Source organism: Penicillium manginii, assembly GCF_028828005.1.
Source record: "Penicillium manginii strain IBT 31320 chromosome Unknown utg000002l:1.0-5564898.0:1.0-5567710.0, whole genome shotgun sequence".
In the NCBI taxonomy this organism is placed as follows: Eukaryota; Fungi; Ascomycota; class Eurotiomycetes; order Eurotiales; family Aspergillaceae; genus Penicillium; species Penicillium manginii.
Window position 1 is genome coordinate 3,060,733 of NW_026643103.1, and position 27,384 is coordinate 3,088,116.

The 27,384-nt window shown below is 50.7% G+C and overlaps 10 protein-coding genes across 10 annotated transcripts; 5 read left to right on the top strand and 5 right to left on the bottom strand.

The window, feature by feature from the left end:
* Positions 1 to 605: 605 nt before the first annotated feature.
* Positions 606 to 3,886, top strand: N7533_002419 (putative mitochondrial translation initiation factor IF-2; the record flags this gene model as incomplete). Its single annotated transcript, XM_057099069.1, has 3 exons — positions 606 to 1,034; positions 1,097 to 3,582; positions 3,643 to 3,886. 3 exons carry the CDS (start codon positions 606 to 608, stop codon positions 3,884 to 3,886), a joined length of 3,159 nt encoding a protein of 1,052 aa, XP_056964205.1.
* Positions 3,887 to 4,473: 587 nt separating this feature from the next.
* On the bottom strand, positions 4,474 to 5,249 carry N7533_002420 (rhodanese-like domain-containing protein; the record flags this gene model as incomplete). Its single annotated transcript, XM_057099070.1, has 2 exons — positions 4,474 to 4,842; positions 4,965 to 5,249. The coding sequence occupies 2 exons, from the start codon at positions 5,247 to 5,249 to the stop codon at positions 4,474 to 4,476; spliced, it is 654 nt and encodes a 217-aa protein (XP_056964206.1).
* A 983-nt stretch (positions 5,250 to 6,232) lies between these two features.
* On the bottom strand, positions 6,233 to 8,127 carry erg5 (C-22 sterol desaturase erg5; the record flags this gene model as incomplete). Its single annotated transcript, XM_057099071.1, has 4 exons — positions 6,233 to 6,268; positions 6,340 to 7,588; positions 7,693 to 7,843; positions 7,968 to 8,127. The coding sequence occupies 4 exons, from the start codon at positions 8,125 to 8,127 to the stop codon at positions 6,233 to 6,235; spliced, it is 1,596 nt and encodes a 531-aa protein (XP_056964207.1).
* Positions 8,128 to 8,998: 871 nt separating this feature from the next.
* On the bottom strand, positions 8,999 to 11,160 carry N7533_002422 (signal recognition particle subunit SRP68; the record flags this gene model as incomplete). The annotated part of the gene is made up of 3 exons (XM_057099072.1): positions 8,999 to 9,488; positions 9,547 to 10,674; positions 10,754 to 11,160. Coding segments are annotated over 3 exons (2,025 nt in total), but the record flags the coding sequence as incomplete, so codon positions are not given.
* A 295-nt stretch (positions 11,161 to 11,455) lies between these two features.
* On the top strand, positions 11,456 to 15,496 carry N7533_002423 (putative translation regulator (Cya5); the record flags this gene model as incomplete). Its single annotated transcript, XM_057099073.1, has 1 exon — positions 11,456 to 15,496. The coding sequence occupies one exon, from the start codon at positions 11,456 to 11,458 to the stop codon at positions 15,494 to 15,496; it is 4,041 nt and encodes a 1,346-aa protein (XP_056964209.1).
* Positions 15,497 to 16,119: 623 nt separating this feature from the next.
* N7533_002424 (MCM DNA helicase complex subunit MCM3) lies at positions 16,120 to 19,136 on the top strand (the record flags this gene model as incomplete). The annotated part of the gene is given in 9 exon segments (XM_057099074.1): positions 16,120 to 16,189; positions 16,257 to 16,275; positions 16,338 to 16,389; positions 16,445 to 16,491; positions 16,560 to 16,662; positions 16,732 to 16,995; positions 17,055 to 18,377; positions 18,389 to 19,038; positions 19,100 to 19,136. The coding sequence occupies 9 exon segments, from the start codon at positions 16,120 to 16,122 to the stop codon at positions 19,134 to 19,136; spliced, it is 2,565 nt and encodes an 854-aa protein (XP_056964210.1).
* Positions 19,137 to 19,654: 518 nt separating this feature from the next.
* Positions 19,655 to 21,046, bottom strand: N7533_002425 (Spo7-like protein; the record flags this gene model as incomplete). Its single annotated transcript, XM_057099075.1, has 1 exon — positions 19,655 to 21,046. One exon carries the CDS (start codon positions 21,044 to 21,046, stop codon positions 19,655 to 19,657), a length of 1,392 nt encoding a protein of 463 aa, XP_056964211.1.
* A 533-nt stretch (positions 21,047 to 21,579) lies between these two features.
* On the top strand, positions 21,580 to 23,363 carry N7533_002426 (putative alpha/beta hydrolase; the record flags this gene model as incomplete). Its single annotated transcript, XM_057099076.1, has 2 exons — positions 21,580 to 21,750; positions 21,822 to 23,363. 2 exons carry the CDS (start codon positions 21,580 to 21,582, stop codon positions 23,361 to 23,363), a joined length of 1,713 nt encoding a protein of 570 aa, XP_056964212.1.
* Positions 23,364 to 23,763: 400 nt separating this feature from the next.
* Positions 23,764 to 25,255, bottom strand: N7533_002427 (MCT family MFS transporter; the record flags this gene model as incomplete). Its single annotated transcript, XM_057099077.1, has 4 exons — positions 23,764 to 23,926; positions 24,006 to 24,281; positions 24,331 to 24,436; positions 24,499 to 25,255. 4 exons carry the CDS (start codon positions 25,253 to 25,255, stop codon positions 23,764 to 23,766), a joined length of 1,302 nt encoding a protein of 433 aa, XP_056964213.1.
* A 1,571-nt stretch (positions 25,256 to 26,826) lies between these two features.
* N7533_002428 (ribonuclease H-like domain-containing protein) lies at positions 26,827 to 27,363 on the top strand (the record flags this gene model as incomplete). Its single annotated transcript, XM_057099078.1, has 1 exon — positions 26,827 to 27,363. The coding sequence occupies one exon, from the start codon at positions 26,827 to 26,829 to the stop codon at positions 27,361 to 27,363; it is 537 nt and encodes a 178-aa protein (XP_056964214.1).
* Positions 27,364 to 27,384: the final 21 nt, after the last annotated feature.

The following is a 27,384-nucleotide window of genomic DNA, read 5'->3' on the forward strand; positions in this document are numbered from 1 at the left end:
CCGAGATAGCAAAGGATCCTTACAATGCCACCGTATTTTGAATATTTCATCTTCATCACTGACCAATAGTATACTTGACGTCTTCTTCATGTACTTGCATAGAATAGGCCATTTCCCATTTTGAGACCAAGTCAGATGATCACGATTAGCGAGGTGAAAGAAAGGAACACAACAAAAGTAAAAATAATAAAAATTCAATAAAAATCTGAAACAATTAAAAGATCAAGTCTCTCTAGATAAAATAGCTAAGATTGCTAGCTCATATCCAAATCCTACTAGATTCGCCTCGTGTGTTCGTGGCAACTTTGGGAAGGAAGTCAGAGGTTCCCCACCATTGACCACTCATTGAAACATTGAGAGATTCCCTTCCCGAAATTCTTTTTCTCCCCACCCCACTCCCTTGGTGAACCACCAGCCTTTCTTTTCCGGGGACTTTAAGATTGAGGTCTTTGACTCATCTTAACTCAACAATCACGGTTCGTGATTCGACCACGATTCTTCACCACCCGCAAACGAACGGTTAGCTCCGTTTGTGCGATCACTGCGATCCTTTGATCAGCCCTCAACCCATACACCAAACCACCACAACCCCCTATACCCCCAAAATGGCGCCCAAGAAGAAGGGAGGCAAGAGGCAAGAGGAGGACTGGGAGGCCGATCTCGGCGAATCAGCCCCGGCTGTCGATGCTCCCACCGGAGAGCCCGCGAACGGCGATGAAAATGAGGAGGCCCCCGTCGGTGGTCTGATGGCTGCTCTTCGCAAGAACAAGGCCAAGAAGGCTAAGAAGGGCAAGCAAACCAATGACTTCGTGGAGGGTGAGGATGCCGAAGCCGCCCCCGCTGCCAGCAAGGAGCCCGAGGAGGGAACTTTCGACGAGGATGACGTCTTTGCCGGAAAGCCCAAGAAGCAAATTAAGGAAGTTGCTCCTACCCCGGCCACAGATGAGCCCGAGGAAGGCGAATTCCGTGTGAAGTCAAAGAAGGAGAAGGAGCGTGAGAAGAAGGAGCGCGAGAAGGCCCGTAAGAAGGAACAGGTATGGTTACCCAATGAATATTATACATATGACTTTACTAATCTAATATCTACTATTATTAGGCCGCCTCAAAGAAGAAGACAACTCCTGCCCAACAGAAGGCCGATGAGGTGAAGGCTGCCGCCGATGCCAAGAAGGAAGCAGATGCTGCTGCCGCTGCTGCCGCTGCTGCCGCTTCAGAGCCCGCTGGTAAGGGCCGGAAACTGCCCAAGCATCTGGCCGCTCTGCAAAAGCAACAGGAGATTCTCCGTCAACAGCGCGAGGAGGAGGAGCGTATTGCGGCCGAGGAGAAGGCCGCTTTGGAAGCCGCCCAGAAGTTGGAGGAGGAGGAGGAAAAGAAGCGCGAAGCTGCTCGCGCCGTCAAAAAAGAGAAGGAGCGCGAAAAGAAGGAACAGCTTCGTCGGGAGGGCAAGCTTCTCACCAAGGCCCAAAGGGAGGCCCAGCAAAAGAGTGAGATGCGCATGAAGCAGATGCTTGCATCTGGTGTTTCAGTCGCGGGTCTGCAAGAGGGCGGTGCTGAGAAGAAGCGTCCTGTCTATACCAACAAGAAGAAGGGCGCTAAGAAGCAAGAGGAAGATCTTGAGGCTGCCGCTGAACGTGCTCGCGCTCAACGCGAGGCTGAAGATGCTCGCCGCCAAAAGGAGGCTGAGGAAAAGGCTAAGGCCGAAGCTGCCGCCGCCGCTCCTGCTGAAGACGACGGTGCCGTTGAGGACTGGGAGAAGGCTGCTGCTGAGGATGATGATGTTAAGGATAGCTGGGATGCTTCCAGTGACGAAGAGGGCGACAAGGACGCTCCCAAGACCGAGGAGCCTAAATCTGCCTCCAAGGAGGAGGATTCTGAGGAGGATTCCGAGGAGGATTCTGATGAGGATTCTTCTGATGAGGACTCCTCGGAAGATGAGGAGCAAAGTGCCAACCAGAGAGCCATCGCGCAGAGAAAGGCCGAGGCCGCAGAGCGCAGAAAGAGGCTGCACGAAGAGGCCCTGGCCGCCCGCTCTAAGGACAACCTGCGCTCGCCTATTTGCTGTATTCTTGGTCACGTCGATACCGGAAAGACCAAGCTGCTGGACAAGATTCGCCAAACCAACGTGCAAGAGGGTGAGGCCGGTGGTATTACCCAACAGATTGGTGCCACCTACTTCCCCGTTGATGCTCTGAAGCAGAAGACCCAGGTTGTCAACAAGGATGGCAAGTTCGAGTTCAAGGTGCCCGGTCTACTGATTATCGATACCCCTGGTCACGAGTCTTTCTCCAACCTGCGTTCGCGAGGTTCCTCACTCTGTAACATTGCCATTCTAGTCGTCGATATCATGCACGGTCTTGAGCCCCAGACTCTGGAATCCATGCGTCTGCTGCGTGACCGCAAGACTCCTTTCATTGTCGCACTAAACAAGATCGATCGTCTGTACGGCTGGAAGAAGATTGACAACAACGGTTTCGAGGACAGTCTGGCTATGCAGAACAAGGGTGTTCAGAACGAGTTCCGCACTCGTCTGGAGGCCACCAAGCTGGCTTTCGCCGAGCAAGGTTTCAACTCTGAGCTTTTCTTCGAGAACAAGAACCTTTCGCGAAATGTTTCGCTGGTTCCTACCTCCGCTCATACTGGAGAGGGTGTTCCTGACATGCTGAAGCTTCTGACTTCCCTGTCCCAGGAACGTATGACCAACTCGTTGATGTATCTATCAGAAGTTGAGTGTACTGTTCTGGAAGTGAAGGTCATCGAGGGTCTCGGTACCACCATTGACGTGATCTTGTCCAACGGTATCCTGCGCGAGGGTGATCGTGTGGTTCTTTGCGGTACCAACGGGCCTATCACAACGAATATCCGTGCGTTGTTGACCCCCGCACCTCTCAAGGAACTGCGCCTGAAGTCGCAGTATGTCCACAACAAGGAGGTCAAGGCCGCCCTTGGTGTTAAGATTGCTGCCAACGACCTTGAACACGCCATTGCTGGTTCTCGATTGATGGTCGTCGGTCCCGATGACGATGAGGAGGACCTTGAAGATGAAGTCATGTCCGATCTGGAGGCCCTGCTCAGCAAGGTTTCCACCGATAACCGTGGTGTCACTGTTCAGGCCTCCACCCTTGGTTCCCTGGAGGCTCTTCTGGAGTTCTTGCGCGTTTCCAAGATTCCCGTGGCCAACATTTCCATTGGTCCTGTCTACAAGCGTGATGTGATGATGGCAGGAACCATGCTGGAGAAGGCTAAGGAATACGCTATCATGCTTTGCTTCGATGTCAAGGTTGACAAGGATGCCGCTGCCTACGCCCAGGATGTCGGTGTCAAGATCTTCACTGCCGATATTATCTACCATCTCTTCGATGACTTCACCGCCCACATGGCCCAGATTGCCGAGCAGCGCAAGGAAGAAAGCAAGATGCATGCTGTTTTCCCCTGTGTGATTCGTCCTGTTGCTATCTTCAACAAGACAGACCCCATTGTCATCGGTATCGATGTCATTGAGGGCAGCCTGCGTCTCCACACCCCTCTCGCGGCTGTCAAAACCAACGCGAGCGGTGTCAAGGAAATTATTAAGCTCGGCAGAGTGTAAGTTCCCAGCGCAAGCTCCCCTATCCCTATTCCATAGTACTAATCTCATCGCTGCAGGACATCGATCGAGCGTGACCACAAGGCCATCCCCATCTGTAAGAAGGGTCAACCTTCCGTTGCCATCAAGATCGAGGGTGCCAACCAGCCTATGTACGGCCGTCACCTCGAAGAGAGTGACAATCTGTACTCGGCCATCTCCCGTCAAAGTATCGATACTCTGAAGGAGTTCTACCGTGCCGACATCACCATGGAGGAGTGGGGATTGGTCAAGAAGCTCAAGCCTTTCTTCGACATCCCCTGATCGTGAGTCCTCGGACAACAATGCAGGTGCTCGAGAAGTGTTCTATTAGCGATGCTTCAGTTGCGGTCACACCCCGTTCGTTATTGCCAGGCCTGCTCCTCCCATCACAGCCCTGATCATGGCATCACTCCGGTGCGGCATCTTCTCAAAAAAACCAACGAATGAGAATGTCGAGATATGACAATATCCATCCAAAAGCGAGAGAAGAAAAGTTTTCTGTGTTTTTTTTATTGCTTGTGATATGGACATAACCATGACCGACTACGACTTGAACGTTTGGACAGGGACAAAAAGGCACCTGTACATGAATAGGGGAAAGAGGCCTGGTTCTTAACAGATTATTTTTGTTATAGCTGCTTTTTTAATGAATGTTGTTAGATCTGGAGTCCGTATTATACAGTAAAACCTACTAACCAGTCTCTACCTAACACCTTTGACAGTTTGATATCTTCCCACTCGAAAGTATGTACAGCCCCCCCTCACACAGCCATCGCCAAACAAGAACGTAAACTCAAGTCCCCAAATCCTTGGATCTTCCCATGCGTAGAGAAAACATAGTGAAACAAAGATACCCCTCCACCAGCACTCTAATCATCCCCATCCCAAACCTCAACCTTCCCCCCATTCCTCACCCAATCCAACCAACTCCCATAATAAACCCCGAGCTTCTCGGCATCATACCCAGCCTGAACTGCCAACCGGGCCGCAGCATCAGCGCGCACACCAGCCTTGCAGTAAAAAACAAGCTCCGTCTTGCCATCCGCAACAGGCTTGGGGAATCCAAAGCGTGTCTCGAACTCGTCTGGCGTGAGGTACATTGCGTCAGGTTGGGAGGCAAGCGGGATGCTCAGGGCGTGCGGGATGATTCCTTGGGCTAGTTCGGCGGGTTCGCGGACGTCGATTAGGATTGGGGTGTGGGTTGGTGAGGGGGAGGCGGATGGGAGGGTTGCTGTTATCTGTTTCGACGAGGTTAGTGGGGCGATGGTTCAGATTTGGAGACTTCTTTTGCTAAGGAGATGACGAGGGAAGGAGTGATGTTGTATAGATGGTGAGGAAGTGTAGTTCAAGTTCGACATACCTCTTCAAACCCCCATTGTCGGAAGGTAATTTGTTCAGGGTCGGCTTCGGCCTTGGGTTGGTTGCTTGACCAGCGGATTCCGTGGGCTCGAGTCTGTTGGTTTTGGATTTGATATTGCTTGCTCTGCGTTGTGAGTGCGCTTCGGCGCGAGAGGGAGGTAAGGCCTCGGGTCGTTGCGGACAGGGCCGAGGTTGAGCGAAGGAATTGGCGGGCTGGTGTTTTGAGGGCTGTGAAGGAGATTGTGCTGGCTGAGCGCCGGATAACGGGTTGGAATGCCGATGCCATGACTCTTATTTCATTGGGGGGGGGGTCTTTAAGTTTTGAGCTGGTGGCCAAGTCCGCGGAGGTTGATGTTGGGGTTGCGATCTGATGTCAGCCATAGTGCCAGTTGTGGCCGCCTTCCTAATATAGTATTTCTAATTAGATAAGGGACAGGTCACATGACTCAGTGTTTCGATAGAGACGGTCTTCACGACTGTATTTCGGTTTGGACCCAAATTATCCCGAGTCCTAATAGAAAGCCAGTGTCAATAGAAACGTGGGGCATTTACTATCTTCTACCTCAGGACCAACTTGAATGTACGGGGTCCACAAATTCAACTTGAAGTTAGGCTTCAGCAGCGTAAGAGCCCTTGGGCTGTAGTTTGCGAATATATACCTCCAGGCTACCTAGGTACTACGAGCCGAAGCACCTGGGGCACCTAGGCAGGTAGTAACTTTCAACTTCAAGCTGAACCTTGGAAGTTGGAAGGATAGAACGCCCAGGCGTAAATTGAATTTACCGTCGGATTAACACATGAATCCCTTGCAATCAAAACTACTGGTATCTACACTGAAAGAAAACATCAAACCAAAAAATAATTAATATTATTCTAATGTGCACGGCTCGTGACCATTTCGAGCCCGGAAAGAAGAATGAAGAAAACCCCGGAAATGCTCCATCGCAGCGCGCCCACACGGGCCGCAGTCATAAACATATAATGGAAACAGGACACGGGACGCGGGGGTATAAGGGGAGTAACTTTGTTCTCAAAGTGCAACCCAATGCGAGGCCAAATGCCAGGGCAAGGGACCCCTTACACAAGAGGGATCTGCCACGTCGGCCAAATCAGATCGAGATGAGAAGAGAAGAAAAAAGTTCGAACAGGCCCCGCCATCTCCAGGACAGAAAAGGACTTGTTGAAACGTGACCGAGCCCTTCTATCCGGATGTCGGGGCCGGGTTCAAATTCATGCTTTTTTACTTTTTGAGACTGGGGTTGCTTTTGCTTAGGCGCGGGGGCGAAAGTTCAGAAGGCAATCATCCTGTGTACAAAGCGGTTAGTGATTGTGTTTCGTGACTTGGGGAATTTGCAGAGGTAAGTGATGATGCATACCTGGGGGAAAATAGTGGCGAACACCTTGATGTCCTCCGACTGAGCTGTGGGGAAGTGCTCCCAGTCCATCTCCAGACTGGCCTTGCCAATCATGGCAATCAGCGAGGAGACGGCGTAGTTCTGGCCCAGGCAGTAGTGGGGACCAGTGCCGAAGACCAACCAGTTCTTGGACTGCTGCTCAGCGTCACCAGTGATCCAGCGCTCAGGCTCAAAGGAGTCGGCGTTGGGGTAGGCATCCTCGTCGTGAGTGGCGGGCCAGACGGAAGGAATGATCATAGAGCCCTTGGAAACAGTGATCTTGTCGGTGATGGGGAAATCCTTCTTGACGAGATAAGGGACCATAATGACGGGGGGACGGTAACGGAGGGTCTCCTTGACGACGGCACGAGTGTAGGTCAACTGATCGATCAGCTCAAGGGAAATGCCGGTTTTACGGTCACCGTTACGGACGCGCAGGTTTTCCTCGCGGACCTTCTCCAGGACATCAGGGCGGTCAGCCAAGAGCTGGAACAGCCAGGTGGTGGCGGCACTGGTGGCATCCTGGGAGGCGAAAAGGAAAGTAAAGATAGTCTGGGCAATCTCGAAGTCGGAGAAATCACGGAGAACCTGGGCGGGCTTCTCAGAGTCGTCGACGGCAATACCCTTCTCAATCTTCTCACGGTACTTGGCAGAGTCCTGCTGGGCCTTGACCCAGGCGTCCAGAATACAGGAAACCTCACCACCAGCAGCCATGCGAGCCTTGGACTTGGCAGTACACTTGGAGAACTCGTCGAGGACCATATCAGCGGCCTTCTTGCCGTACCAGGTCTTGGTGTAGGGCAGAATGATGGGGAAGTTGACCAGCTCGAGCGCGGCGGTAATCAGGTAGTAGTCATCGGCGACCTTCTGGACAGCCTCCTCGGACATGTAGTAGCCGACGAAAGTGCGGCAGGCCAGGGCAGTCATCAGCTCACGGAACTGGGGCATCCAGGGAGTAGGCTTGTGCTCGACCTTGGCGGAGTTATCGAGGAAACGCTGGAAGTAGTCGTTGAAGACCTCCTCAACGCGGGGCATGTAGCAGGACAGAGCCTGGCGGGTGAACAGGCCATTGAGACCCTTGCGGTAGTCGACGTGAGCCTTGCCATCAAGGAAAACCCAGTTGGTCTTTCCGAGAAGCTTGTGGGCGGCGTCCACGACACAGGGCTTGACATAGGCGGGCGAGTTGAAGATCTTGCGGGACATATCACGGGACGAGGCAATCACGACGAACCTGGCGCAGAGTTAGTCAATTGATCGCGAGGATGGCACTATGAACTTGGAAGCATGAAAGCAGCCCGGCCATTGTCCGGAGAGACTGATTTTGGGAAGGCTCACTTGTGGAAGACGGAGACACAGCTCAATTCGCCGCTGTCCCATTTGGCTTTGTATTCGGTGAACTTGGGGTTGACAGATTCCAGGAATGGGCCCATAAAGGGGATCTTATAAGCAGGACCGATGATTGCACCCTTGAGGTAGTGGTACTTCACTAGAAAAAGGGGAAATTCCATGTTAGATTCATATTTTCATCTCAAGACGCGCGCCACCGGACAAAGGACCGACAAAAGTCTGCCACAAAGAGACTGGACTAGGATGGGACGGATCACACATACATTGATCGTAGATGACGGCACCAACGAAGAGAGTCAACAGGAACTTCCAGATGGTGAAGCCATCGAGCACGGAGGCGATAAGACCCGCCGGCGCAAACAGCTGGGGGGAAAGTGTCGCATCGGCGGATGGCGAGACAAAACTCCCTGTGATGTTGACCATGATGTCTGGCAAGGCCACAGAGAAGAGGCCTTTGAAGAGTTTGAGTAAAGAGAGACTGAGGACGGAGTAACAGAAAAGGAAAAGGAAAAAAAAAGCAATGACCTAGGAGCCGGACTATCACCGCGCGCGAGTTGTGGAGAGGGGGAAATTCCAATCGGTCAGGGGCGGGAGGACCAATTCCGAGTCCCGGTTGCTGGGCGAGCCGCGAATGACTATCGAGCCATTATTATTATTCTTTTATTACATATTACTGTGGCCTGATCGACCCACTATGGGAGATTGTGCAGATGGATTCAGATGAACAAGAACCTATGAGTTTGACTCCCATTGGATCTGAAGTTGTGTTCTTTTTCTCTACTGCCATACTTCCCGTACAGTAATGTACCGTGTAGATTGGAGTCCACCACTAGTACATACTACAACACACAATACAGCAGGAACACAATATTTGCTATAATAGTAGTAGTGGTAGTAGTACTGAAATTACCCCAGACTTTCCAATTGATGGGCTATCAGACAAAACCCACTATAGCGAAGATACACCTAACAATTGCTGATTGTGTTACGCACTCTTCTACTCCGTACTTTGTAGGGCTTTGGGGAGTAGCGTGACTCGGCTCCAGTTTGTCCCGGATGTAGGTCACGTGTACTGACTAAGGCCTGACTCTGATTGGTGGGATATGTATGTACTACATATGTACACTGTATGTAGGTATTGGACAGAGACAGATCTACTGTAGATTGAGAGATCCCTGCCATGGGATAGGAATGGAATGAGTAGATATGTGTGCAGATTAAAGGACAAACCCCCGATTCATCCATTCCATGAAATAAATACATGACACATGACACATAAGGTATCTGCTCACCGTCCGAATCCGAACCATCCTCGTCCTTTTTTCTCCTCCCCTGCTGCTGCTGCTGCTGCCGCTGCCGGGGCCTCCTGTTGCTGTTGCTGTTGACCCTCGTGCGGATACTCGATATAGTTCCATGCAACGTCCAGGAACAAAGGCTTCACTGGCACCGGCTTCATCTGTGGTGGATACGGCACAAGGTTGCTGAGGTCGGTTCCCTGCTGGAACTGGTGCAGGCGCTCGACAAGTGGGCGCTGCTCGCCGGAGCCGGATTGAGCTTCCAGTCGCTCCAGAGTGACCAATCCCCGGTACTGAGCGACCAGTCCGCGCAGTGCAGTCTCCAAGGCACCTGCCTGTGCCCGAGAGACATCCAGACGGGGAGGTCCTTGCGACTCTGCTGATGCAGGCGGCGTCGCAGATTGAGACAAGTCCAAAGCTTGAGCAAAGAGGGCAAGTGCCTCGGTAGGCTTGCCCAGTACACCGTGAGAACGCCCAACAGCCAAAGATCTAGCCAGACATCATATTAGAGAACTAGTAGATCGTAAATGCGGGGGGAAATACATACCTCAGTGCCCGGAAATAGTGGCGCTTCGCCTTCAGATCCTGTACGAATGTCGAGTCGGCTGCAACTCCAGGCAATTCAAGGATGAAATCAATACTTTGCAGAGTCGAATCGTATAGTACCACTCGTTCGCGAAGCTTGGCCAGCTTCTTACCATTGCCAGCATTACGCTTGACAGTCTTGCCTTGGGTCGTCTGTTCCTGGCTGAATACAAGACCATCTTGCTCGCCGCACAGAACACGGTTACGTCCAATACGCCAGCCAACAAGCTCGTAGTTGACAGCGGTGCGAGTGATCTGTAGTGCCTGCATACGCTTATCGCCCGGATCCACGCCCTCGCTAGTGAGGTCATCGAGAGCAGTCTTTGTAGCATCGACCGCATCCTGACTGGCGATGATGACATTATCGTATGCGGCAGCCTGATCTTTAGCGGAGGCCGACTTGCCCTCATCGGATAACCAAGCAGAGAGACGCTCTTCGGCGGCCGAAGCAGCAGCCAAAGCCTGGGAGATAGAGGCATCATCCAGAGGAACAGTGCGCGATCGCCAGGTAACAGACTCGGGTAGTTTTTGCACCTCGCCCTCAGCAGTTCTCCGTGTACCTGCGGCCTCTTCAGCCAGACAAGAAGGGTCGATCTTCTCCACCTCCGAGCGGATGTTCGAGTCGGATGGGAAGTATTCAATTGCAAGCGAGGAAGTGGGCTTTGAGCGTGGTAGCTTCATTTGGTAAGCCGCATAACGAAGACTCGGGTCGACAGTACCGGTGAGCAAGTCCCGGAAAGCATCCTTCTTGACCTTCTGACCCAAAGCCGTATAAATAATTCTGGCAATGGCATAGTCGTGTAGGCACTGTTCCCATCGTCGCTTTTCCAGCCACAGAGCCCCGGAGATCGTAGCAAAATAGGCTCGCGCCTCAAGAATATCAATATCGCTCGCACCGGTGGCTGATTGCTCGTGCAGCAGGTCCACTAGATGCTGCGCATATCCCTTAGCTTTGTTCAACCGCGAAATAATATGGCGTCTGGTTGCGCCGGCGATTCCTTTCGCATCTGGGTCCGCAGAGTGTGTCGACTTCATATGCATGGCTTGCGCCCAGGCTCGTTCGGATCCCAAAAGCAATAGGTGTACATATCTAGACAAGCAGTGGGAGTCAGCCGAAAAGTTCCTCAATACCTCTTTTGGGGATTCATAGTATTATTAGTGAGACCTACGAAACATTGGCCCCGACATTCTCGGGGGTCACAGTGGGTTTGGCTGTGTACTTGCGGCCTTTGGGGGTCGCCTGGCCCAACTTCTTGCGGAGTTTGTGCAGTCTGCGGGTGGCGTGGGCCCGATAGGCATTGTAGTCGCCAACAAGGAGAAGATCCTCACGCTCTTTGAAAACAAAATCAGTGATCTCCATGATGGTGGGCTGATCGGAAGAGGGGGGTTTTCCTGGTAGTCCAAGTGGCCTCGGGGGAAGTTGTGGTGGGTGAAAGGCGGTACCCCAATTCGGCCAAATGAATGGGCCGACGTGCAGCCCGGCAATTTCCAATCTTTCCAACGTTTGTTGCTCCCGTTTTTTTTCGATCCCCGTCGAGCTACGCTGCTCGTGGTTCTCTCCACCTGCATTTTGCATTTTGTCTTGAAGCTGGAAGTCTTGAGCTTTCATTTCAAGGTATTGTGTGGAAATCAATTGAGGTTTTCTGTTTTTCGCGGTACGTATGGCACCATCATCTCTCGGAACAGCTTGTTTGAATGCTGCGGAGACTCAATGTCTGAGAGAGACAGGGCAAAAAAAACTTCCCACCAAGAGATAATTGGCATCTAACTTGAATTCGCTTCATTTAGGACCATATTCTACGATACGATGCAGCCTGTTGATCATCCTCGGTGACTTCAGTGTTATTTCAACACCGCGACGATTGGGGGTGATGTTGGAACGGGCAACCGCCTGTTTCGAGAGCGCAGGACGGCGTTTGTTTCGCGACTCCAATGATGCTATTCGAACACGGAGATCCCTCTCTCGCAATTTTTGGAAACACAATGCTGCCACAGAGGACTTCCCCGGTTGGTTTCTCGCGTTGATCCAGCCGTCAAGTCAACGCCCGTCCTCCGCTCTCAACCTCGCCTCACAATCCCCAAATCAATCGGCCCGAGATGGAGGAACACCAATTTTGGAATTCTTGTACCCCCGAACTACTCCCCCGGTATTGCGCATACCCCGACAACCAAGGAGATTGGGTCTGCGTCGAAGAAAGCGATCGCTGGTCGGCTTCCCGAGAAACTACGCCTCCGATGCGCTCTCCAACGCTCAATCCACCCATCCCGACACTTCAAAGATACAGGAGATAATCCTTCAAGGTGGGACGGATCATTCAGTAGCTAGTCAGGCCTTAGAAGAACTCTCAAGGATTCTGGAAGTCAAACCCAGGGATTTTGACAAGGCATGGGTTCTTTACTTGGCTGCCGGAAAACCATCAGTCGTTCGTTCCGCCCTATGTCAATACCTAGCACGTTCGCCGCAGGTCTCGGATTCGGACCGGGCCTGGCAAATCTTTGAAGAGATTCCGCTCGAAGATCGACTACCCAGTGACTTTGAATGTATTTCTCGTTCCCAAACGAGAATGGAAAATCACTCAAGACTCATTGAAATAGCCAAGCAAGCGGGGCTATCTACGACGCAAGAAGTTGCCAACTCGTGTTTTCCTTGGCTCTTCGCATATTTCTTCAAAAGGGGAGAGTGGGCTCCCGCCGTGGAAGTCTCGCGAATATGGCGTACTCTCGAACCTTCAACGGATATTCAAAAATTCCGACTGTTATTCTCACGCCTACAATATGTCACACTCGTCCGAAGCTGCCTTTATTTCGGGAAGCATCTTCAAAAATCCAGAAAAATCAAAGATTACCGGTACCACATTCAAAAGGCAGATCAGGATTTCTTCGACCTTGCAGAAGCGCTTCTGCATGATATTTCACACTCACCATTTCACCCTGAGCATGCCTCGATGGATCGCATGCTCAAAATGCTGAGTGTATATAGACGTATCAAAATCCCTACCCTGAAGCATTACAGCAAGATCATCGAGACACTTCAGTCAGCACGAACTCGCTCTGGATTTTCTCGATCGATAGTTTTTTATCGCCAATTGCGTTTTGAGGCGCCTCAACTCCGGCCTTCATATGACCTGCTGTATGGCCAGTTGGTCTCTATGAAAGCATGGGGCATGACTAGCGGCATATCATATTTCTTGGACGAAATCAGACATTTCCATCGAAGGCCAAGCATGGCTGCATACCTCGTGAGCATGGACTGCTATGCTCATTCTGGGGACTTTTCACAGACCGAATCAGTCTTTAACAGGATGGTGGCGGACCACGGGAAACCTTCCGACTGTCGGCCAGTGCTACCGCTACTCGTTGCACAGGCAACGACCGGTAATGTGGAAGGAACACGTCGACAATTTGAACGATTGACGGATGAATTCAACCTGCAGCCAAATATTCATTGCTGGAATGAACTCATCAGGGCGCATGCTCCTATCAATGATTGGACTGGCGCACAAAAGACTTTCACCCAAATGTTACATACTGGCTTACATCCAGACTCATATACCTTTGGCATATTGATGGGAATCACCGCAAAGAGAGGTGATGCCGATGCCACCCGTCAGCTCCTGAAAGAGGCACATCAGCATGAAGTATTAATCACAATGCCAATGCTTGATACAATAATTCAAGTATACTGCTGGAACGGGCAGTTGGATTTCGCGGAACAGCTTGCAGATGCATGTTCCAGCCTTCAAATCAAAGGGACCACCACTAGAATCTGGAATAGGATCCTACTTCAGTACGCGCGCCGGCTTGACGTCAAAACTTGCGAACGGATTGAGAGACGCATGGAAACGGCCGGTATTGAAAAGGATGCTTGGTCGTATTACGCAACGATGCTTGGCCTTGTCCTGGCCGGCAGAACTGATCGGGCACGAAGAATGCTCCAGAGTTTGCACAAAAGACGTGTAATATATGCGGAAGAGGCCCATTACGCCCTCATTCTGTCCGGATACGTTAAGGACAGAAATAGAGATATGGTGTCCATCATATTCAAAGAGATCGTGGAGCGGTTTGGCAAAGCTGGGCCTAAATCAAGTCTCTTGTATCTCCAAAGCCAGGTCCAGCGTGATTTGCAAATCGCAAAAGAAACCGGTATCAAAGATAGTGCTAACTACCATCTGGTGCATGCGGAAAAGGCTTTGGCCAATTACCTGGCTAGGTCTCACGCCGTACCGTTGACTTCCGGACCTGGCGATCTACCTACCACTGCTACTGAGTCGGCCCCGCAATACGAGTACCTCATCAAGCAATACGGGAAACGTGGTACGATCGATCGTGCCCTTGCACTATATCAAGAATTTATGGATAGGCGGGCTCCCGCAAATCCTCGGGATGAGCCGGAACCGATCCCAATTGGAGTTCTCACTTCCATGATGTCTGCTCATTTGAAGGTGGCACAATATGATGAAGTAGAGAAGCTGTGGAACCTTGCGGTGTCTGGAGCTATGGATCAAGCCAGTGTGATTGAGATTGACTTCTTTCCCGATTCTTCTTCATCGAAAACCGAGGGGCCGCATACTACAAGCTCTCGGCCCTTCGACTTGTCGACCCTCAAGACCTCTACTCGTCAGCATAGCCGCAAGATTATACCAGCACAGCGTTTTATCCTTGCGAAACCATTGGGCCTCTACATGCGAGTCTTGGGCTACCAGAATCAGACAAGCAGGATCAGCGAGGTCGTGGCCAACCTCGAGAAACTTGGCTTTGCATTGACTACCTTCAATTGGTCAAGCTGGATACAAATGCTGGCATCTTCTGACCACTATCCTGACCAGGTCAAAGCTTTCCGGATGTTCGAAGAGAAATTCGCACCTCGTTTCCCCGGATGGTACAAACTCTTACGCGGATTTGGACACAAATCACCTCAGATGAAGAGGACCACTTGGATGCTTGAAGATCATCGAACACAGTCGTTCCGAGATGTTACCGGCAAGAACACTCGAAGGCACTGGATCAGTGTTGAACCAGATCATCTGCAACCGACCTATCTCACTATCGTTTTCCTCGCCGCCTCTATCGACCGTATCCGAGATAGAATCATCACTCAAGGTAGTCACGACCTCCAGAAGATCAGTGCCGTCGCCCCCAAAACGGTTAAATTGATTGGTGAAATGCCTTATAAGCGCGACAATGTCCAAGGTGTATTGCTTCGACATCGTTCGGAACAGCCTAGCAAAGAGAAGAATCCAACTGAACCCTTTGTTGTGAGAGGTGGCGTTCTCGGCAAGGTTCAACGTGCTAGACCTCGACCTGACATCTTCCGAGATGACGAAACAATGGACACGTGGCAGCGCAAGACTCCAAATTATCTTCTCAGAAAACACGGTGAATCCAGCGATATTGAAACCCCAGATGACGATTACGTGTCGAATGATCGAGGCGTGCAAACCCAGTTGGATCCACTATCACGCGCAGACCAAATTGATGTTGAAAACCACATCCGGAATTCTCGCATCAAACTCAAACAAAAGGAGCAACGCAAGTCGCGATTTGCCAGTGTTGTTTCCCGCGAAAAGCAGCGACGTGAGATCAGCAAAAAACATCTCGAAGATCCGGTGAACCCAAACCTAGACAACAAGGTGTTCGAAGAAGAGGACGAAGCCTTTGATGAAGGGGATCAGACTCCTACTGATCAGGACTGGGTTGATCAGAACTTCCTGGCTTTCATCGAAGAACACGCGAGTGCCAACAAAGAGCAAGTGGAAGCAGAGCTCCACGAGGAAGCTGAACAGCAAGGGCATTCCGAAGTTGAGCGTTCGGAGGAGAAAGAGCAATCCGAATCCGGATCTGAAGCCGAGGGCGCCGAGCAGGCCACAAAAGACCCCAGCGAGGTTCCCAATGAGGACAAAACTCGTGAATAGGGAGATGCACTCCCTACTGTATATTGATCTGTTTAATTAGCCTGTTTGCATATATCCTGTCTAGATAGTGTCAAATGTATATTAGTATTTCTCTCTCTACTGTTCAATTTTTCTTTATCCAGACTGTAGCCCTACCTAAGCGTAAGCCCCCAAGTGCCGGTGGGATATTGCCAGTGCCGCAGTGAGTTGTGAGATTCCTAACGAGACCGATAGTACTGTGACTTCTCGCCCGCATGCACTTGAACTTGGTGAAATTTGATTTTGGATTCTGTGGTTTATTTGCCTATTATCTCAAGGAAAACTAAAACTACAAGTTCTAGTGTGCAATTTGGCCTTCCAATACAAATGCTATCATTTTCATTCCTTGCACACCCAATCTTCAGATACTCTTTTTTTCATGAATCGTCAGGGATAGTTGGGAGTCTCGGGATCTGATTGGCCAAACCAGCTGGATAGAGTACATTACATAATCAACGCGAACGCGTCTGTTTCACGCGTTCCAATCTTGCCTAATTGGGACCGCGTGCCAACTGGGACCCGCACAGGCTGGGAGACTTCGTCGATTTCCGTCATCTCTCCCCTCGACCTGGTCGATATCCCACATTGAAACCACCACAACCACCATGGATACCCAGTTGCGTGATGAGGCTGCGCAGGATCGCGTGCGGGCCGCGAAGGAATTTCTTGATCCCAGTAAGTCTTACCATTCTGCTGCGACCGAGAGTTGTTTTCTAATCTGTTGTTTTTTTTCTCTTCCCAGCCGATAACCGCGCACGGAGGTTCGTCCATTTGCGACTTATATGAACATTTAGGAGAATTTCGTTCTGACAAAATGAACCAGCTACCGAGCCGATATTATGGTGATGCTCAATCGTGGTTTGCGCCGTTTGGTCGTATGTTTTTAGTCACCCCCTTGGCCATGGGAGAATGGGTTACTGATGTTTGCAGGTTGACCTCGATGAACTTCGCCAACATAACCGAGAGATGGCTGATGGGTAGGTGGAATTCTTTGATATTCCGCACTTCGCATGATGTTTTCGGTTCTGATGACACCCTCAAACAGACTTCTCACATCTCCCTTCGAATACACACAATCCTTCGATGCAGCCTTGAAAGACGTCGTGAAGCATGTGATGCCGGGAAAGAAAGAGTCGGCGGACGAAGTAGTATGTCTTGATTGTCACATTGAGCGATATTCCTCCAAGCAACACATAGCTAACGAGTTTCTCCGATAGGTTTACTATTGTGCTTTCACTGGGGCATTCGGAGAGTACTCCTGCAACCCCCGCACACTGGGATCTCAGCAATTGAACCGCATGGTGGCCCTCGATGGAATTGTGACAAAATGTTCCCTAGTCCGACCAAAGGTGATCCAGAGTGTTCACTACAGCGAAAAGAAGGACCGTTTCCTTGCCCGAAAGTACCGCGACCAAACTATGACCGCCAGTGGTGCCACTAGCCTGAACGTCTACCCACAAGAAGATGAAGATAAGAACCCAGTACGTATACCATATTGTATCGACGAATGATGAAAGTTTCTGATCGTCTAATTATCCAGCTTATCACTGAATACGGCTACTCTACTTACATGGACCACCAATCGATCTCAATTCAAGAAATGCCCGAACGAGCACCGGCCGGCCAATTGCCCCGCAGCGTTGATGTGATTCTTGACGATGATCTGGTCGACACGGCCAAGCCTGGCGACAGAATTCAACTGGTCGGTATTTACCGAACTCTGGGTAATCGCAATGCAGGCTCTGGATCCTCCACTTTCCGGACCGTTGTCATGGCCAACAATATTATTCAACTCTCCTCCAAGTCCGGCGGTGGTGTTGCTCAGGTTGAAATTACCGACACCGACGTCCGAAATATCAACAAAATCGCAAAGAAAAAGAATGCATTCGAACTGTTATCTCATTCTTTGGCACCCAGTATTCACGGACACGACTACATCAAGAAAGCTATTCTACTAATGTTGCTTGGTGGTATGGAGAAGAACTTGGAGAACGGTACTCATCTTCGTGGTGATATCAACATTCTGATGGTTGGTGATCCTTCGACCGCCAAGTCCCAGCTGCTTCGATTCGTCTTAAATACTGCCCCTCTTGCTATCGCCACAACCGGTCGTGGTTCCTCTGGTGTCGGTTTGACTGCGGCTGTTACCTCAGACAAGGAGACGGGCGAGCGCAGGCTGGAGGCTGGTGCCATGGTTCTGGGTGATCGAGGCGTGGTCTGCATCGATGAGTTCGACAAGATGAGTGATGTCGACCGCGTTGCCATTCACGAAGTCATGGAGCAGCAGACCGTCACAATCGCCAAAGCTGGCATCCACACCAGTTTGAACGCACGATGCAGTGTTCTGGCCGCCGCCAACCCTATCTATGGTCAATATGATCCGCACAAGGATCCCCACAAGAACATTGCTCTCCCCGACTCCCTTCTTTCTCGTTTCGATTTGCTCTTTATCGTGACAGATGATATCGAAGATGCAAAGGACAGAATGATCTCAGAGCACGTTCTGCGCATGCACCGTTACCGTCAGCCTGGGACCGAAGAGGGTGCCCCAGTCCGTGAGCAAATGGGCCAATCCCTCGGTGTTGGCAACGAAGACCGCGGAGAGAAGAACCAAACCTCAGAGGTTTACGAAAAGTTCAATGTCATGCTCCACGGTGGAATGATCAACACAGCCAACACCCGTGGCAAGAACAACGTTGAAATCATCAGCATTCCCTTCATCAAGAAGTACATTCAGTACGCTAAGTCTCGAGTCAAGCCTACCCTCACCAAGGGTGCGGCGGACCATATCATTGCCGTTTACTCCGCTCTACGAAACGACGAACTCCTCGGCAACAAGCGTCGCACTTCCCCATCACACCCCGTACCCTGGAGACGCTGATCCGTCTGTCAACTGCACATGCCAAGGCGCGTCTTTCAAACAGAGTCGATGACAAGGATGCCAAGCATGCCGAAGCTATCCTGCGTTTCGCTATGTTCAAGGAGGTGGAGCAGGACAAACGTACCAAGCGGCGCAAGATGGCCACCTTCGACTCCGATTCCTCGGATGATGACAGCGACTCCGATAATGGTGGTGACGACGAAGAAACTTCTGCCCGAGCCACCTCAACAGCCACTCCTGGTCGCCGATCTACTCGCGCACGACCAACTCGCGGTGCTGCCAGCTCCGCTGCTTTCGACGAGGAATCGGAAAGCCAGACTACCCGGACACAAACCCAGACAGACTCCCAGATGTCCGTAGCATCTTCGCACCCCGCCTCGCAACTCTTGGAATCACAGGGCGACGAGTCTCAACCGACTGCACAAGAGATCACACCCGTTCGCTTTGCTCTCTTCCGCCAGACACTGGGTCCTCTCATGGGTACTCGTGTCTTCGTCGATGGCGACCAGACCAACGTTAATGACATGATTGAGGCTATCAACACGGCTATCCGTGCCTCGCCCAATCAAGGTGCTGGGCACGTCTTCTCTCGTGCGGAGGCCATCCAGGCTCTGCGCAAGATGAATGATGAGAATCTGCTAATGTGAGTATTCAACCCAAATAACTAGTATCATGTCACAAATGACTAACCGATTTCGCAATAGGTTCCTCGAGGATGACGACAATGTCTACCGTATCTAAGATCTACACGTTGCTTTTCAAGTCTTTCTTGGAGAAAGTCCCGGGCGTCCTGGGATTGTGATGCTGGTTTATGAACATGTTTCTTACTCGCTGCATTGGGATGATATCATGTTTTCCTTTTTGTCTGGAGTAAGGCGTCGATGCATTGGGGGATTTGGATAGGATCAAGTGATTAAGAATAAGAATATATGGTAGTACATCTCGTATCTGAAACATACCGTAGAGTTGAAGGCACTCAGTAGCGGTAGAGGACGTAGCTTAAAAATTTTGGGAGCCGTATCATACCAGGTATGGATATCCAGGTTGCTTTTACAAAGAAAAGGCTGTGGTAAAGACAATGGACCTTGAAGAAGAAAAATGCATGCTAATTCACGCCGTATTATTGGTATCTATAGAGAACTGCCATGCTGCAGAGTCCAAAACATTGAAGAGAACCTTGATCGCAACCTGTAACACCACGTACTACAAGATACGGAACTGCCCAAGCAACGGCACGAAAGAAAGGTATAGTCGCAATTCTAAGAAGCAGTACTTGGTTCAGGTACAGAAGTCGGTATACTTTCCTTCTCCCTATCAACCACCAGCACCGAGTCATCGGATGAAAAAGACGGTGTTCGCACACCCTCGCGCACCTGCGCCTGAGTCAAAGGCGATAAACCTCGACGTAAGGATTTGGATCCCTTCCGCTTTCTTTGCTGCGGGCTTTGATCTCCACCTGATATAGACGGCGTTGTACTTCCGCGCCGAGGACGACCGGTGGCAGAGGAGCGGGAAGGCGGACGGTCTTCGACGTCAACGGGGGTAGTGCTGCGAGAAGAGGTACGGGAATGGGAGGACTCGGAGCGAGTATTTCGACGAAGGGAGGGGGCGCGATATTCCTGGGTGAGCCTGGACGAGTTGGATGGTTGATGCTGGTGGTGGGAATGAGGGCGAGGAGGAGGCTTGCTCTCCGATTCGATAGAACGGTGTAACGTCGCAGCAACAAGACGGCGGCGCCCTGAAGCGCGCCAGTCCAAGCCAAGACGTCCGAGCCAGTTTCCCTCCGATCGAGCGAGTTGACGTTCTCGCTCGCGCAGCTGGTGACGTAGCTTCGCGCGGCGTTCGTTCTCGGAACACCAGAAGTCGGTGCGGTACTGGTCCCATTTGTCGCGGAACTCTGGGGAGAATGATTTGGGGAGAAGGAGGAGATGAATATAATCGCCGCCGGGACTGAGATCTTCCTCGACGAGGCCGGATTCACTGTCCGCGCTGGTATAGTATTGCTGGTAATGCTGCCGACTACCGCGTTTTTCGTTGGGGTGACGTTCGATGAGCTGGAAGTTGCCGGAGGGGGAAGGGAAGAAAGGAATGGAGAAAGGGAATAGGAAGGAGACGTAGGAGAGCAACTCCTGCCACCAAGGACCGCGAATGATGATGATCTTGGTGTTCATGGTGCGGAGGCCGCGGTTGGCGACGGCGAGCCAGCGTCGTGGCCAGCGAATACCACGCTCCCATTGCCCCGTTCCCCATACCAAGAGTGCAGTTACTACTCCTCCGAGCAGAGCGACCTTTTCTCCCATCTCCACCATCCAATAAACGGAACCACCGACGCCGCGGCCATCTTCTCGGGGACGGAGGAACAAGGCGTAGGAGAAGTAAGCGATCCAGCCCGCAAGGAGTAATAGGAAGAAAGTATTCTGACGACGGCGTTCGCGAAGGGCCAGATATTGCGCTCGTAATGAGGCTTCCATAATTAAGAGGTTCAGGTAGATCTGGGGAGGCGAGTCGGGTGCGATGGCCAGCGGATCTGGCGTTGAGGGCTGTGGCGGGGAGGTATCTGAGAGTGAAGCCGAAGCCAATGGCTCCGGCGTAGGAGCATGAACTTCAGACATGGGAGCACCCTTGACGATTTGGTCTAAGGGTGTAGCCATGGTTATAAAGCACACAGGGCCGTGGCGGCCTCGAGGAGGAGGATTGTTGAGAAGTGGAGGAAGAAGGAAGAGCGGAAGGGAATGGCGGCAAGCAAGACACGACATCATCCGCCTTCTACTCTTTACCTTCTACACTTTTTACCTCAACTCTTCCTATTCTTCCTATTCCCACCTCTCTTCAGACATTGCTACTTGCGTCTGTGCCCTAATATCTACTGCAACTGCAATCGCACATCATACAATATCATCTTGTGCACCCTCTCTCATACTTACCCTGCCTCATTACGCATGCCCATCTGCCTGTCGGGGTTAAGCCTCGTCGCCGATTGTCTCCGTGTCCAAAGCCCCGGTCCATGAATGTCGCAAATCTTCTTTCAACCCGATTTCTTCTTTCAAATCAAATCTTTCACCCGGCTTTATCTCGTTCTACCTCAACTTTTATTTCTCGACCCGTTCCTCAACAACATTGGGTTGATTGCCCGCACTCCGCACCCCTCGCCACCTACACTCAAAAGTGTCGCCTGGCTTCCACAATGGCGTCGGAGTCCTTGAACACGGCGGAAAGGGAGGCTCGCGAGCATAGCAACCGCAGCTCAAGCTCGGAAGATCGAACTGGAACTCCGTACGCTGCTCGGGCGGCTGCTGGTGCTGCGGCAGCCAACTCCTTCTTTCCGTTGGGGTACCGTGAAGGGTTTAGCCAGTGGGTAAGTTGCCTGCAAATGTGACCTAAAGAAATCTGCTGGAATTTGCTCTAACTTTTCTCTGCTTCATCTAGTGGGCTCGTATTCCTGCCGCGGCCGCTGAGCACAAGGTTCTTTCTTATCTTCCTTACCTCCATCACCAGCCCCCAACCCATCTCCAAACTGGTAATACCACCGACTACCCAAATGGCACAGCCCCTAGCAGCCTCCAGTCGGCAGACCATAACCAGCAAGGCGAGATTTCCACCAATTCCCTGAACGATCCTTATGGCCCGCGCCGATGGAGCTCGAGCATGGTTGAGTTGAGTGGCAAAGACCGCGCTCTCAACGAGTTCTCTGTCGAGAGAGTCGGTGAAGATGCTGACCAGCATTTGGTCATGCTTCATGGTTATGGTGCGGGTCTGGGATTCTTCTACAAGAATTTTGAGCCTCTCAGCCGGCTGAGAGGCTGGCAGCTACATGCCCTCGATATGCTAGGGATGGGTCGTAGTACGCGCCCCGCGTTCAAGATCAAAGCAAAGGAGCGGGAGGAGGCCATCCGTGAAGCCGAGGCATGGTTCGTGGATGCCCTTGAGGAATGGCGCATCAAGCGCAAGATCGATCGATTCACCTTGCTCGGACATAGTCTGGGTGGCTATATGGCCGTCGCCTACGCCCTCAAATACCCTGGCCACCTGAATAAGCTTATTCTTGCCTCCCCAGTTGGTATTCCCGAGGACCCATACGCAGTGACAGCGGATGTACCCGAACCCTCCGAGTCCACCATCGCCAGTGAGCTCACCCAGGACCAAAGGGACATCACCTCGGCTGCAGCAGTTCCAGGAAGTGTACCGAAGACCACCGATGGCAGTTTCATCACAGGGCGAAATCCCGAACCCGGTTCCGCTGCCAATCAACCACCTCGCCGGAATATGCCCAAATGGTTCGCTTATCTTTGGGACGCGAATATCTCGCCGTTCAGTCTTGTGCGCTGGACCGGTCCTCTCGGTCCGCGAATTGTGTCTGGCTGGACGTCGCGTCGTTTCTCTCACCTGCCTGCTGAAGAAGCCAAGGCTCTCCATGACTACTCGTACTCGATCTTCAGTCTCCGCGGCAGTGGAGAGTATGCGTTAGCATACATTCTAGCACCTGGTGCATTTGCTCGCAGCCCTCTCATCCGCCGCATTCACGGCGTTGGTCGACAGATGATTGAACCTGGTGCATCTAATCCGTTCCAAACCCCAGCATCTTCCTCATGCTCCATCTTCTCCAAACCCACCCCCAAACCAGAGGCCCCGCAAACCGACAGTTCGAACGTGCCCGCCTCTCCACCTTCCGAAGCATTAAAAACCCAGGAGCCTCAACGTGAGAAGGGCATCCCGATTGTTTTCATGTACGGTGATCACGACTGGATGGATGTCTCAGGCGGTCATGCAGCCGCGGCCCGCCTAGACGAGGAGAAATCCCGCGTCTTGGCTTCGGCCTCCCCCGAGGAGAAAAACGGCGATCAAGGATCATCCAAGGTTGTCGTTATCAAACGAGCTGGGCACCATCTATACCTTGATGGCTGGGAGGACTTCAACAAATTCGTACTTTCGGAAATGGAGGATGTAAATAAGAGAGAACGGGGACCGTGAGGAGTCTACCGTTAGAACGTGGCATTGAAGTTTCCCTTCATTTCTCTCACTCGCTCGGCATTTGCCAGTCATATGGAAATGGAGGGTTGTCATTGTCCATGCATAATGGTCTACGAATTTTTGGCTGGAAGCGAGAATTGCTTTCCGGGCGTGTACACTTTTTTTTTCATCTCTTCTCTTGGAGTTGTCGGCTTGTCTGGTTGATCTTTGACCTTGACAAGGTATATAAAATTATTGACTTCAAGGCATAGATTTTTAACAAATACTTCGAATGATCTTCAAGTTGTACATCATATTCGATACTCTGTAGCGACAATTAGTAAATATCATGATGCTTTTAGTAGCCAAACACTTTAGCACCCCTGCTAATGGATGCCATTTACTAAACAGATTGACCGGACTAGACCTTTGCCCACAATTTCCACTCCCACTTCAAACATGACCATCGTGCAATTATGAAATTCAGCAGGGCTAGTCCAAAAATGCCACCGAGAACGGCAGCCAGTCGTGTTGGGCCTGCTACCTGGAGCAGTTCTCCAGCGATAGGAATACCAACCAAGGTTCTGAACAGTTCATATGTTAGTTAATCGATGAAATTCATGTATGGCAGTATGCGCGGAGAAGGGGAGGGGAGGATCTTACCCAAAGCTGCTCACAAAATAACAAGTTCCTAGCCACTGCCCGAATTCTTCGACCCTGCAAACTCTACCAACACAAACAGGTGTCAGGCTCAGGAAGCTCCCAGTTCCAAGACCAAGCATGAAAGAAAATGGGTATAGAACGCCAATGTAATGACCAAGTGGTACCCATAGCGCAAATATCAAAACCGTGGTCACTGCTATTACGACAGCCATGGTGTTGAACGCTCCAAAATGGTCGGATGTCAAGCCTGAGAGCAATCGTCCCACAGCCGATCCTCTAATCTATGTTAGCTTACGTTGATGTCAATGAATGAAGAAATACATACGCATTCAGAACGACCAGTAGATAGGTGCCCGTATCGGAGCCAAACCCTTGAGCCACTGCATATGAGGGTACCAGACCCAATGATGCAAAGAGAACAATTTCACTGACTGCGGATGACTTAGTATGAGAACGGATATCAGAATCGATTCGGATAATTAGCGAAACTCACAAAATGCACCCGCTGTCATCCATACGAATCTTGAATCCGAGAAGCACTTTAGATCAATTGTGCCCTTGCCCACCTTAGCAGGAAGTCGACCCTTGACACAAAGATTGCCGATGGTAAGAAGGAACACAAAAATAAACCCCATGATACGCATAGCCCATGGCCATCCCAATCGATCTATCACATGTCTCAAAATAATAGGGAAAAGTATGCCCCCTATACTAGCACCCGCCATAGCAATGCCCGTAGCCAGACCACGGCGCTTGTGAAACCAGTGCGAGATAGATGCCATGGTCGGTGTCGATATGAGAGAGCTGCTGGCTCCACCGAGGCCACTCATGCAGAGCATAAACTGGTAGTATTCCTTGCATTCGGCGAGTAGAAAAAAGGATAGGATGTAGAGAAGTGATCCGGTGAGAATTATCCATCGGGGTCCGTATCTGTCGAACATCGGCCCGATTTGGATGCCCAGCATTAAATTGAAAAAGACGAATACTGACGGTATCCAGCCGACTGTACTTGAGGGGTAGGCTTTCAATTGGTGGGTTTCCCAGTATGATTGGAGGACTCCGACCGAACTCATCATGCCGAATGTGCAGATTAACATTGCAAAGGCGCCGAAGACAACTAGCCAGGCCTTCAGCCCGCCGTCGGGGTATTGATCTTCATCTTCATCTTCGGACAGTGCGTCAATTTGTTCGTGGGGTGTGTTTGCAGCATATGGTGTGTCTGTTGGCTGCTCTTGTCTTTTAATGGACATTCTATTGCAGTCTCGTAATCGGCTTGAAACTGGGCTCCAGTTCGAAAAAGAGGAATAAATTATATGCGAGTTGAAAGGTTCATATAGAAATTTCTGGAGTTTATCGAAAGGAATGACAACAGTTGAGCTTCTTCAAGTAAATTCAGAGAAGACGATGGATGGTAGAGAAGAAAAAGACAAGAGCGATGATTGGTAAGAACGGCCGAACGGCGTATTAAACATAGGACCTAGCGTCTGAAATCTAATGCGATGACAAAAATTTTGGTTACTCCATATTCTGTGGAGCATCCCCAAGCAGATTGTGGAGTTTCCCGGTGATTCACTCCAAACTGCCGCGGAGAACCTAACATAGAGTACTAATATTGACTTGATTGATTTTCCCTGCCAATGCCAATTTGGTGTATTATATTGAACCATTTGATATTTCCATGAGATCAGATTAAGGTAGATCCGATTTTGAACAATGTTTATCGAGTTTAGTCCTAAAATAACACCGATCTCGGAGTGCGGTGGTCAAATATCAACGTGTGGTCCGGAAGGGCAAATATGATTGGTCCAGTCGCAAGTTTATCCTAAATAGTCTTGGCCTACTACAAGTACATCACAACGCCAAGTAACAGTAGACTGATTACTGAAAATGGCTACATTTAACGCCATTCTAGGTGTTTATCTTATTGCCTGGGCTCCCAGATTATTTGCGGAGTATTCACTGGTCTTGCATACTCACCAGATGTAGGAATTGGAGCACTACGATGCGCTGGTGTGAAATCTTGTCGTCAGATGGGCCCCAACAGCTGCCGTAATTACTCCCGCCAAACCAGGCACAGAATTCGCAGCAGGTGTCGCTTTACGGAGTATGTGCTAAGAAGATACAATAGGTCTTCTGTGAATGGTTGGTGGTGTCATGACATATGAAAAATACGGAGATCTCGATCCTGATTGGCCGGCCCCGTTTGCTTCGTTTGCCGAGAGATTTCAGGACCAGAATCTAGTCCCTAGAGTCATTTAAGGTATTAGATGGGACAAGGTGACAGTCTGTCCCAATCTAGGATATCTCAAAAAATACAGTTTAGCATAGAATAAGCCTAGAAAGAAAATCAACAAGCAATCCCAATGGAGGATCGATTGCAAGGTTGAAACCATGAGAGAGAGAGAGAGAGAGAGAGATAGATAGATAGATAGTGTGTGTGCCTGAGGTGGTGTGTTACCATGGTGTGTTACTTGAGGCCTACAAACAAACAAATGTCAAACCTCCCAGTGGCTGTTGTCATCTTGTAACCTGCACTACCCCGCATTCATCGTCTATCCAATTTCTGCAAGGCTTCAACCCGTGGAAGACCTCTACTCTCACTCCCTTTCATTCATGATCGCTGGAACATTTGAAGTGGAAACAGTAACCGACAATGTAAGAAACAGAGGCCCTTCACCTGGGTATGGGATAAGAGTTTCCAGACATATAGCTGACCACAACGACAGAGTTATTACCTGACGAACACGTACAAAGCCACGCCTCCTAACTCTCCACACTCTGGGAATTTGCACCTCCTTCACCACCTCCAGACATCGCAAACATGGTCTACACCATGAAAATCTACACTGATGGCGGCTGTAGAGGCAATGGATCACAAAATGCGATTGGAGCAGCGGCTGCCGTTCTTATGCGAAAATGGGGTTCCCCAAAGTCCTGGGTGAGGCCTCTAAACTCTTGGCCTACGCCGACAAGCCAGCGTGCCGAACTTGAAGCCATTATCTTGGCACTGCAGAAAGCTCTGGAAGTGTATGAAGGGCTTGGCAATGAACCGGTGCTTGATGTAACGATTTATTCCGATTCGAGGTATGCGGTTAACTGCATGACAAAATGGATTTACAAGTGGATCAGAAATGGCTGGATCAACTGTGCGGGCGATACTGTTGCGAACCAAGATCTTTTGGAGAAGGCCTCGGATCTTGATGATAGATTGAGAGAAGAGGGAGTTGTGGAGTATGTCTGGATTCCCAGGGAGCAAAACGAGCTTGCAGACAAAATTTGCGATGAGAACATGGACAATCAAAAGAAAGAACTTGAATACTACGACTCGGACTCGGACTCGGACTCAGACATGTATTAGTTATTTGTCTTATCAATCCTA